General features: G+C 38.8%; 1 protein-coding gene across 1 annotated transcript; it reads left to right on the top strand.

Annotated features, from left to right (window-relative positions):
- Positions 1-6,613: 6,613 nt before the first annotated feature.
- Positions 6,614-8,536, top strand: LOC306758394 (uncharacterized protein). The gene has a single exon (XM_079243718.1). The coding sequence runs from the start codon at positions 6,822-6,824 to the stop codon at positions 7,719-7,721; it is 900 nt and encodes a 299-aa protein (XP_079099844.1). The 5' UTR covers positions 6,614-6,821; the 3' UTR covers positions 7,722-8,536.
- Positions 8,537-12,782: the final 4,246 nt, after the last annotated feature.

The raw sequence follows: 12,782 nt of genomic DNA, 5'->3' as shown, positions 1-12,782 counted from the left end.
ATGTTAAATACTTGACGCTGAATAGAAAGGCAATATAGAAAGACAAAGATTAAATGCTTAAGACAAAGAAAGTGTACATTTAAGCAGGTACTTGTAATTATATAATCATAGCTCCTTCAATCTGGTGTAATGGGGAAAAGTATAATAAACAGGGTTAATAATTCAAAACAAGTATTACACCATAACTACACTCCAGCTAAACGTTTCTTCTGGGTCATGTGACTAGTTTTCTATAATCATGCATGGACTCCCACTCATTGTGCCATTTTTAGGCTCTTTGTTGGTTTCTCAAATTGTTTTCACCCCCCCCCCCCCCCCCCTCATGGGGTAAAACAAAAGCTTTCAAGTTTTTTCATGATTTGCGCTTTTCAAGGAAATGCACATTTAAAGTTGTTCGAGAACTTTTTTTTTTTTTTAAATACATTTTTATCATTTAAAAAAAAAACAAAAAAACGACCATCTTATAAAGTATGAGTGATATGAGCACTAGACAAACTGGCGTAGCAATTGACACTTGACAAACTAAATATCCGAATAAAACAACAAACTAACTAAAAACAACAACAACAAAAAACAAAAAAAAAACAACAAAAAAAAAACAAACCCCGGACTTAAAAACGATAAAAGTAAACTCTGCAAAAGGTCAAACCATCCATCTCCTTCAACCTTCACAGGTGTACAGTTAAGACAATTAAACTCCCAAAGGAGCCACAACAGGACCATTTCAAAGATTAGCATAAAGCTACAAGCTATTCACAAGGTGAGACCAGAAAAGCGGATTTCAGCATTTCAAATAACTCAGATTTGGTAAACATTATTGAAATTTGACCAACATGTATAATTTGGATATTTACTTCCAGTTAATGACTTGGTCCTTCTAACGTGTTCAAGGAGTGCTGGAAACCAAACTGTTCTTGAACGCACCTCGGATCTCCATAGTGGGAGCTCTGCTTCAGACACTCAGCAGGTAAGACACTGACTTTTCCATAAAAACACGATTAAATACATAAGTTAAATTAAATTCAGCTTCATTTCTATAGTGCCACTTCACAATAACGCCATCTCAGGGCATTTAAAAGACGCATCAATTTATATAAATATGAATTGACACGTCTATATTTAGTCCATTCAAATAAATAAACAAGTCAAGGTACTTTAAAAATTATATATTTTAAAGAAGGTCACTCGGGTCCTTCAAATCTGAGACTTTTCCCTGTTTTAACACACTTGGTTTAGTGAAAGTGTCGCAAGAAGCTGTTGGATCCATTTAATATGAATCAGGTGTGTTTAAACAGGAAAACATACAATACTGCACCTATTGAGAACTAGTTGCCAACTCTTGTTTTAGGCTATTAGTTTTAATGTTATCAATTTGATGGTCTACACCAGGGGTAGGCAAGTCCGGTCCTCGAGTGCCACATTCTGCAAATGTTAGTAGTTTCCCTGCTGCAACACACCTGATTCAAATCAGTGGCTAATTAATAGACATGTGCAGAGTTTGATGTCAAGCTCTGGTAATTAGGTCTGATGTGTGCCAAGTGTGTTGCACCAGAGAGACTCCTAACATTTGCAGGACTGTGGCACTCGAGGACTGGAGTTGCCTGCCCTGGTCTATTCCAATGTTTCCTGTCCTGGTCCTAAAGTACCATTGCCCTGCATGTCTTTCCTACTCCAATGCACCTGATTCTGATTATTGAACCTTCCCATCAAGTTTTTTGCCACCTGTTAAGAAGCTATCCTTTTCATTCAGGTGTGATTGCCTCTAAAACATGCAGGACAGTGCTACTTGAGGACCAGGAATGGGGAGTGGAGGGAGTTTTCTTGCTTGTCAGATTTTTCAGTGTGTGTCAAGCATATGAATTTTTTTTTTACTTTAAATCTATTCTACAGTCATTTAGCAGAAGCTTTTATCCAAAAGCCTTTGCTAAATGACTGCCAAATGTAGCCAGGAGCAGGTGATTGTGAACAGAATATAGAAATGTGAAGAGCTTTGCGTTTCATGCCTTACAGCGGACTACACCAAATTTTTTATAAGTGACAAATTCAGCAGTGTGTGTACATTGTCATGTAGCAAAGTGTTGCAGGTTGATGATGTAATCCTATTGTGATGTGTGGCATTTTAATGAAATCAGGGTTAGATGCTTTTTTATGTGCAGACAAGTGAAAATGAGTGTTTTTGAGGCCTTTTTTTTTTATTTTTTTTTTTTTAGGCTTGTGCAATTTTTTTGTGTTGTGTCAGTATAGCGTTGATCAGGTAATTATATTTGCCTGCAGTTAATGTTGCAGGATTACTGCTCATGGATTTTCACATAGTTAAAAATGTGTAGTTAATCTATAGGTTTAACATTTTTTCATGATTAGATTTTTTTTTAGAAAAAAGTGCTGAGAAAGAACAAAGTAGAGTTTTTTATTTACTTGTCTGATTGACCTTCTTTTAAAATGTTTCTGCAAGGAAAGATTTTTATCATCTTTGCAAAGCTCCATTTAGTAACAAGCTCCGGGCTCCAAATCAATCTGTGACTCAAACTGCCGTCCTAAATCAATGACAGTTTATCTCTGTGATCATCATAGAGCTGAGCTGATTGTTCAACCATTTTGTTTAAGGCTCAGAAGCCTATAGCAGTAAGCAGGTGAGACCCAAATAGGCTGGTCTATGGTACTTCATCACTCCGCTTGTTGTTGTCACAGCCACAATTGGTCTATACTTCCCATCTGCTGCATCAGCAGAGTCACAACTGATTTGGTCACTTTGGAGCCCAGTTAGCTTTGCTCACTTCCATTCCAGCCATCATTACAAATGGTATCTTTACACGGTGGAGTTAACCCGGATAGTTCTGTCCCCTGGGTGCCTTTATTATCTATTCATCATGTTGTCCCAGTTTATCTCAAGATGAATCTAGCTGCTTCAATACAGATCTAACTACATGTACCTGGCATGTAGCCTGGGGAGGGAGATTAGAAGATAATGAGATCCTCAGTGGAGGTGTTTCTCTGAGTTGATAAGAAGGTGAAAAATGTTCTGAGAAGATGCAGAGCAGTTATAAATTTGTGTTTTGTGCTTTTGAAACACTAATATGTCTTCAAAGAATGTTTATAATATGTTAAAACCGGCTTTAATTCTGTGCTGACAATTTGCACAAGCAGCCAGGGGCAACCTCAGTGTGTCCAATCTTGTGAAGAAATACACATTTGAAACATTGAAATGAAATGTTCTTGGCTTTGTGTTCAGCCTCCGAGCATGCTTGTTGGACATTCCCTCCAATTTCCTTCCCGCTAATTTGCATTGCTGAGTAGATCCTTTGTGTCACCTGGAGGTTTGGGCAAAGCAGTTTTGCAGCCAATTTCCAGATGGCAACTCAAATGTGTGACATATCCTCATTTTTTCACAAAATGTGCTGCCTCTTCTGCAGACTCCATTAGCTATGGGGATGCATGTGCACAAATGGAAAATGTCCACTGATGTGAATATTCACATCTGCACCTGCTGAATAATAGACGATTATCAGCTCAGGTGGCTTACCATCCAGCCCTATTCACACACTTTCTCCCATTTCACGGTGCTAATTTTGTCTGAAAAAGCTTACAAAATGCACATTTCTTGTCTCTCAGACCTGATTTTGTCTTGTATTCGCCTGAAGAGAGAACATATTCTTCAGTGCATGTTCTGGCTGCAGGGAATAATGTGTCTCCCATATTGACTCTAAAGAGCCTCTGGTCTTGGCAGGTGCTCCTTACTTTTTACCAGGACAGACACCTACGGCAGATTCTCTAGCACTGAGGCCATATATCATCTGTCATCGCCATAAGCCTCTACAGTAATGAACAAGTAATAATGGTATATATCTTGAAGTGGAGTCTCTAAAGGTAGCTCATCCAGAGTCATTATTGTGCTACATAACCAGATGAGCCTTTTCAAATGAGATCATTTTTGTCACCCTGAGGACAGAGGGGTGTAACTGTTCTCAGAGCGAATCACTCATCCTCATTTAGCGCTAATGGGACTCCGTATTAAGGTGTTGTGTGAATGCAAGTGGAATGGTAAATCCCATTTTCTTGTAATTTAAATCTCAAGCTGTCTCCTCACATTACTCTGGCAGAAAGAAGTAATTCATAAAAAAAATAAAATAAAAAAAAATGCATCCCCTTCCCCCCTCCCAAAATAAAAACATAAACACTGTGAAGATTCTCACAAAATTATGACAAAGTGCTGCAGAGCTGGGCGACGGAGAGGGATGTCATGATGATATCTATCAGTCAAAAAAAAAAAAAAAGCATTTCCCCTTCTGTGCCTTCATATGCCCACATTTCTGCATCCCACCCCTCCCTCCATATGGCCATCCATTTCGGCTCTCTCCAGGTATTGCGTTACTATAGTTAACCTGTAATGGAGATATGAATATGAGGCTTTTTTTGGCATATTTGACAGCATGTGTTTAGAACCATTTGCTACCACTCTGAAAATGGGTTTGCTTGTTCGATGAAGGTTTATTCTGATGTTAACAGCTGAGGTGTCATTTTCCATGTAAATAAAAGACAGCAGGATAGCTATATCCTGCTGTTTGTGAAATTAGTCGATGCACACATACATACAAGTTCCGCAGTGCAGACTTCCTAAGACATGAGGGCTTTATAAAGACTCACTGTTGCAAGCACACACACACTAGAAATCCACCAGTCAGCCAGTTTCTACAATAGTTATTTTGATGTGACGCTATTGACATTTACTTAAAAAGATTCCGGTTGAGACATGCTGCACAAGCAGCTGCCTGAATGGTCAATGTGTCTCAACGGCTCTGATGTCCAATTCTGCAAACACATGGTTCAGCCTGTCATTCATAAGTGCTGATGTAGCCTTGCTCACAGCAGAGCCACAGAGTCCCCAGAGGTGGATATCACTGCTAACTGTCATCCTTGTACTTTGATTACTGGATTGGGAGAAGAATGATGACTAAGGCCGCTTCAAGTCCTGGTCAGACTCCATGAAGCTGTCAGGGAAGTGGATCAAGTCCAGGCTCATATTTAACCTCTGTAAAAGAGACTATTACATTTAATTTAACCTTTTTTTTAATGGGAAGGTCTGTTGGCAGATTCATCAAAATTTTAAATGTTTTAGAAATCATGGACATGGAAGAAGCTGTCCTGTTTCTCTGCTTCGGCACCTCTGATGACACAAGGAGGCATTAGTGCCTGTAGAACTTGTGATTCAAGAGCATCATATGTTCTTTACCAGGTGAGATCACTAAAAACCAAGGTAATGCTAAATTGCATGCTGGATATTCATACCTTGACAGTAAAGGTTCAGGTGCTGAACTGGTTTACTTGCAAATCCAGTGCAGATATTTCAGAACTTTTTTTTAAAAATCAAGCTTAAAAGACAACAAATATGATTATTTATGACAACATAATTATAATTATGAAGACTTCATTCAATAAAAATGATAAAGAATTGTAAATTATTATATAAATTATACATTTTTATAAATTATAAAAATAATAAATTTGATAAATTATAACTTATTTATAACAATAATAAATAAATAAATAATATTTATATATTGTTGGAAAAATTTAGTTGATCAAAGTTCTATTGTATTGAAATATATTTGTATGTGTGCATCTAAGCATAAAATGTGGATAATCATACAGTAGGACAAAAAATGGCAAGTAGAAGTACCAAAAACAACGATTCAAAGACAAAGGCACCCCGCAGGTCATTATATCATATATCTGCTCTAAAGAAAGCCCAGATATGCCGAGATTCAAGGCGGTTTACAGAAAGTGTCAAAAAGTGTTATATTTTCTTCATGCTGTTACGCACAGATCACTTGCCAAATACATTTTGGGATAAATACGCAGCTGTTAAAGTCTGTTAGGGGAACATGTATTGTAGTTGCATGGAGACCTCTAGGTAAATATGGACATATTACCATTTTTCACATTTTAAAAGTTTAACTTGTTAAAAGGGACTTTAATAAATAGCTTTAAGCAATGAATGCTCAGAAGTGCTCCAAAAATCTCTTCAGGGAAAATGCATAATGAACTTTTTACCTCAGTATGCAAGATGCTGGGGGGAAAGACAAATTCAAAAACGTAAATGTACTTCAGTATACTTTCTCATGTAAAGAGAGTTACTTCCCTTGAGGCGTAGTGTGAGAGCGATTTTGAGTTTTAAAGCACCATATATTAGCACATAGTACCTCTGAGTGCTGTTACCATTGTGAACTACATTTCAGTGTTTTCACAGCTCTCAGCATTTTGCTGTATTTAAGCCGGGACAAGGGCAAAATAGCAGACTGACAGATGAAAACTGTAAAAAGGTTGTGAACACAAAGCAATGGTATGCCTGTTATCCAAATTATTTTAAGTTTAAAAAAATCACCATAAAAAAGGCAGCAGCTACAGCTTACATCGTATTGATAGAATAAACATGGGGAGGTACAATGTGTGTTTATTTTTGTGTTATGAGACTGTGAGATCATGGAATGACCTCAGCTGATTGAGCACAAAGAGCATCCTATCCCGATTCCTGCCTGCCTTCAGTGGGTGGGAAGCAGGGTGCTATCTGTGGACTTGAAAAGTGACAGGACCAGCTGGGGAATGAAATCCAGTAAGACAGGCAGCTGGTCACAGACCAGGAGTGTACATTGTGCTCCGTTACAGCAGAACGCAACACAGCTCGGACAGAAAAACTCAGCCAGGATTCAGTACGAGTTCTAAAAGTCGATGATGTTTGAGCTGAAACGGTCCTCTCAGTGCTCCATGAAGTGGTGACTTAGTTCATCTTATGCTGTTATAAGTGAATTATTGCTGCTGTGAGGGCAATGGGTGGCAAGCAGTCTCGCAGTTTATCCAACAAGGAGTTAAATGAGGTGAGTACGGGTCAAAGGAGGAAGAGTATGATCAGAGACGACCAGCCTGGCCTGTCTTCGGCTGCTGAGAGGATCCGCAAACATGCTACAGTGCATTTTGGTTACAGCACCCTGAGTCTAGCTATGCGGGGTCTCGATGAAACACCCACTGAGCTGTGGGAACTCCGGGAGCTTCAGAAGCTCAACTTGTCCATGAACTGTCTGTGCTCTGTTCCTGCCGCTCTGGGAGCTCTGGACAATCTTGTGGTTCTCAACTTGTGGGGGAACAACTTGTCCTGCCTCCCACCTGAGATTGGCCTCCTGAAGAAGCTGCGGGTGCTATTTGCCTGTCGTAACCGCCTGAGCGAGGTCCCCGAGGAGCTGGGCTCCTGCTCACACCTGGAGGTGCTGAGCCTGGCCAACAACCAAATCACAGGCCTCCCTGGCAGCTTGGCGACTATGCATAGTCTAACCAAACTCAATCTGAGCCACAACCGCATTGTTCACATCCCCACCTGTGTCTACAGCATGAAGGGCCTGGTCTTCCTCCACCTGGCCTGCAACCGTCTGGAGACTATTGCAGACCAGATCCAGGACTTAGTTAACCTCAAGATTCTTATTGTGGAGGGAAACTCTATACACACATTGCCTAAGACGCTGTGCTTCTTAGAATCATTAGAACTCCTCAATGTTGACTTCAATGACTTGCAAAGCGTGCCAGTGGAAATGTACCTGCTGAGCAGGCTTGGGCGGCTGGCGTGCCACCCGCTGGATAAAGGACTTCACATTATTCATAACCCCCTCCTCAAGCCTATCCAGGAGGTATTGCAAGGAGGGCTCAGCGCCCTCTATAATTACCTCAAGCCCACATGAGGGACCACTACTGTGTGTGTGTGTGCTATAAGAGTATCTTGGCACAAATCTGGCCCTTCACATGTGATAGTCATACTCTGACACTGCTGTTACCTCAAACTGACTTGTGACAAAAGACCATTTGTTAGTGATAATGTCATAAATCAAGTGTAGTGTGAAATAATGTCTTGTAGCTGCTGGAACATGATTTGTTTTTTTTGTTGTTGTTTTTTTAACTACATGTGTTAAACAGCAGTAACTAATTCAAAACAAGTCACTTTGCTCATGCAGAAAATTTACGGGTCCTCATTTGGGTGCCTATTACAGGTCAGTTGATCTCTGTGTTAAAGGGGCGTACAGGGGTAAGTTTGACTACAGTTAGCCACTCGTTTCTTTGTATTCAGGTCAGAGGGATCAGGTGTGTAAAGTCAGTGGAAAGAACACTGGAGGTTGGGAGGGGGCTTAAGATCAGCAAAACCAAAAACAACAAAACACAACAGGGACTTTGTTTCAGTTTAAATGTTGTTCCACTCAATTAGAAAGCGTGAAGCTGCTGGGAAGCAGCAGCTCTTCATGTGTTGGTTGATGATGAAATACCAAAAATAGGAAAAAAGGATATGGTGTATTATATGATAGAAATGTATATATATTAAAGTTTAACAAAAATGAGGTTCACATTTAATTTATATGAAATAATTAAATACATGTTTGTATTGTGAATAAATCCAAAAAAGCTCAAATTGATTTTTTCTATTTGATTGTTTGGACTTGCCATACAAGCCAGAGAAGTATTAGTTTGGCATGTTGTAGTTTTTTAATGCAGATGTTTGCAAAAATAAAAAATAGAACTTTTGAATTGTACAGTTTCCATTTTTACGACCTTTACATCTGTGTGTGTGTGTGTGTGTGTGTGTGTGTGTTTAGACGTATGCATCCATAGAAACTCATCCACATCACTTTATAACCTCAGCTTATTTGTTCTATTTTTAGATATGAATTTAATATGTAATCCTTATATATATATATATACGTGTATATATATATATATGTATATATATATATATATATGTGTGTGTGTATATATATATATATATATATATATATATATATATATATATATATATATATATATATATATATATATATATATATATATATATATATATATGTGTGTGTATATATACACACATACACCAAAAATGAATGAACATTCTCATCAAGTTCTTTTCAAGCCTGTTAAGGGGCCATTTATTTAAATAAGGTGTGTTAAAGTATGGTTACCTTTAAAACAAGCAGGACAGTGGGTCCTGAGGACCAGGATTGAGACGTACTGCTCTTAGCAAAGCTTACACACACACACACACACACAAACACACACACACACAAGCTATGTATTCATGATAGATGAACCCCTCCTGAATAACTCTTTGTCCTAGATAGTGATCATGGGACATGCTGTCAAATAAAGCACCTATAGAGATATTGTATCAGTGTGGGTCCGATGACCTGATTTTAGGTTTTCTGTGGATTAATGTTAAGGAGAACTGAAACTGTCAAAACCAAAAATAAACACAGACATATATAAATGACCTATTTAATCCATCACAGTGCCAATACGTGTTTGTAAGAAAATATTTTAAATAAACGTTTAAATTCCAGTTTTTTGTTTTTTTTTATTTACTAAATGTTACATCAGTTATTTTCTTGGTTTAGCAATCATTTGCGTTAATTTCTGTATCACCATTACATCATCCAATTTTATGTTTTTTACTAATTTTATTTTTATCGCCTATTTTTGCCCCCCAACTTTAATTTATATGCAGTTCAATTGACATATTTCTGCACTGATTTCCAAATTGCATTTATCTGATATTTCACACAATAAAAAATTGTAAATTAAATTTAAAATGAATATTTATAACATTGTATAGAATTTTTTTTAGAAATTTAAATGTGTTAACAAAGATTCAGAGAAACTGAATTAAATGAAGTATTTGTCGTGGAGCGGTGGTGGAGATGTGGACCCGAACGCAGGATGGAGAGGCAGGAGGCAGAGGATATGCTGAGAATTGTATTTTAATAAGCTTAGGAACAATAGGGAGGAACTACAAAAACCAAACTGGCAAGTGACACCTGAAACTAAGTGTGTATATATACAAGGAAAATACAACAAGACATAGGTAGAATGGATAAGCTAAATGAACCCAGGTGAACTAATTCAAATTAAAGCCGCAAGCGGCATCCATCGGGTCGTCGCCTCATGCCGAAGTCTCCACCCCAACTTGTCAAAAAGCTTCCTTGGGGGTTTGAAGTCAATGGCATGAGTCCTAGTTTGTTTAAAATCAATGCACACACAGTGCGGGCCATGGCAACATGTGTTTCATTGACTTTTATGCTCGTCTTGGGTTGTTACACATGTGTACCGAATTTCGTAGCTCTAGGTCAAAGTGGAGGATCGGGACCCTCGGGACCCCCCCCCCCCCCCCCCCCCCCAAACCCCCCTCCCACACACACACACAATGCAACAATGCATAGTGTAATGTGTGTAATGTGTTAATGACCAACCAAATATGAATGCTTACAGTTTTGGTGCAGATTGCATGTATTTCCGCAGAGATATGAGTAAACCGTGTTTCATGGCAAGAAGGCTTTTTTCCATGGGTTTCCACGGTAACACGCTTTCTCCTATTGGAAAGATTTGAATAACTTTTGGTCCCCATCTTGTCACAAAGCTCCTTGGCGAATGTGGAGCCAATCACATAAATCCCCTCAGACTAGTTCATTCAAATACAACACGGCCAAATTGATGAAAACGGGCAAAAAAATGGTCGTAAACACCAAGATGGCGGACACCACATTGCCATGACAACAGGTCTACAATTGACTTTTTTACTTGTCTTGACGTGTTAGACATGTGTACTGAATTTCATTATCCTACGTCAAACTAAACTTTTTTGACCCTATTCTAATGGCCATTTTTGGCATTTCTAGGGGGTGCTGTCGAAACATTTTTGCATAGGCGTGCATGCGGACCCGAGAATATCGCTATTTTTCGCTGGGTTTGAGGTGTGTGCCAAATTTCACAACTTTTCATAGGGCCTAAGGGGGTGAAAAATGGCTGAGTTGTGCTGACAATAATAAACATTTGGAAAACAATAGGGCCCTGCCATACTTCGTATGGCTCAGATACTAATAATCCTTTGCAGTTTGATGAGCATCCTCAGTGTGGTCTAGGGCTGCAACTAACGATTATTTTAATAGTCGACTAGTCTGTAAAATATTTTTCTCGATTAGTCACGATTATTTCTGTCAAGCCCTCCATCTGTGCTTCCAGTTGACGCAGCTCTTTCTACAGGCTCCAGTATGTCTTACCCCAATCTCTTTATTTGCATCATATACATTTCCCCGATTCCCAGTCAGTCACAACATAATGTCCTTTAATAAGTTAAAAGAACGACTCCTGAACCAGTTGAATATTAAATTTAAGCTTAACAGCTTACTAGTTTATTTTGAAGCATTCAAACTTTGCTATAGTGTCATACCCAAGCTGTACAGAATTTGCCTCAAAAGGAAAACAAAATAAATATTTTAACATCTTAATTTTTGTAGAATTGCATTGAAATGATTATTTACATCTTGAAAAAGCCTGTTTTGTAAGGTAAACAAGGGCCAGAATCCTTTTTTAAAAAATTCCTGAATCCAAATGGTCATCCGGATTACCACCAAAGTTTTATCACTTCTTCCTTTTCATATTTCCAACAACTCCTGTAAATCTCATGAAAAGCTATCCATAACTTTTTGAGTTATCTTGGACAAACAGATAAACGCCAGTAAAACCATAACCTCTCTGGCAGAGGTAACAACAGCACATCACTCCTCGCTAATGCTAACTTTGCCATCCGGAATGCTGGAAACCATGACTCTGGGGTGCTTTCATTCCAGATGCTCATACATGACTGTCGTGCTGCCGTGGTACGCCAACTCTGCATGGCAGACGACACATTTCAGGTTTGACACTTTTTTTTAGCGTGACATATCCCCAAACTTTGGAAACAGGTTGCGCCGCCGTCACTTTGTTCTTCGTTGGTTAAACAAAGACGCTGCACAAAATAACAATACTGCCCCCAGCATTTCCTGTGGTGCTTTGTGTCATTTGCTTGGTGTTTGAAGTTCTTATACTGTCTGAAAAGCCGTGGTTGGTAAACGGTGTTAGGTTGCCTGGTGCGGTGTTTTATTAGCAAAGCCGTTACGGTGTTTATAACGCGCCGCGTCGACAATTAAATTTCGCGTCGATGAATTTAATTGTCAACAAATCCTTGCAGGCTTAGTGTGGTCATTGCCACTTAATTTGTGGCCAGTATACACCCGGGACAGCGGCCAGCAGTCTTCGTAGGATTTGCTGAACTGCTACATTTTCCAGTAACTTCTACTGAGACACAGAACAAAACAGGAAGAAGCTCAGATTGACTTCCGTGTTTCACAGTTAAAGCTCTTTGCATTCCTAAAACAAAGCTTGAAGATAATTTAGCCTCAGCGACAGCGTTCTGACTCCTTAAAAAGGACAGCTAATCAATCTCATATTGAGCTTTTAAAAATCAGGACACGCGATAATCACAATGGAATTAAATTTTAAAAAAAAACCCAAAACACTGTTGTCAGTCAGCCACATGAGGAGTCTTAATAAGTTTTCATTTGGAGTGTAGCTGAAGTTCTGTGATTTATTCAGTCACACTGAGACTCCTCACATGGGGTGAGGTGATTGGCATTTATTGACAAAGCATTAGAGTCCCACTTATGTCAATTATAACTTGTTATGTAGTTCATCACTCTCTTACTCATCAGATGTAAACTTCCTCTGTCGCAAGAAGTATGCCAAAGAATGTACTCAGTACCTGAAAGGTGGTTGAGTGGCTGATGAAATGGCAACATTGTATAGTTATAGTTAGAATGGACAACACGTGCTTCAGGCATCATTTTTGGCACACACACACACATGATTTTTGATGACCTTTGATGACCCCTGCAGACTTTCATGTGTATCTTTGAAATGATAGTGGTACAACTGAAACTTTTAGCAAACAT

Source organism: Telmatherina bonti, assembly GCF_933228915.1.
Source record: "Telmatherina bonti genome assembly, chromosome: 7".
Classification (NCBI taxonomy): domain Eukaryota; kingdom Metazoa; phylum Chordata; class Actinopteri; order Atheriniformes; family Telmatherinidae; genus Telmatherina; species Telmatherina bonti.
Note: the sequence above shows the minus strand (reverse complement) of the source record. Positions and strands in the feature narration are given on the sequence as shown.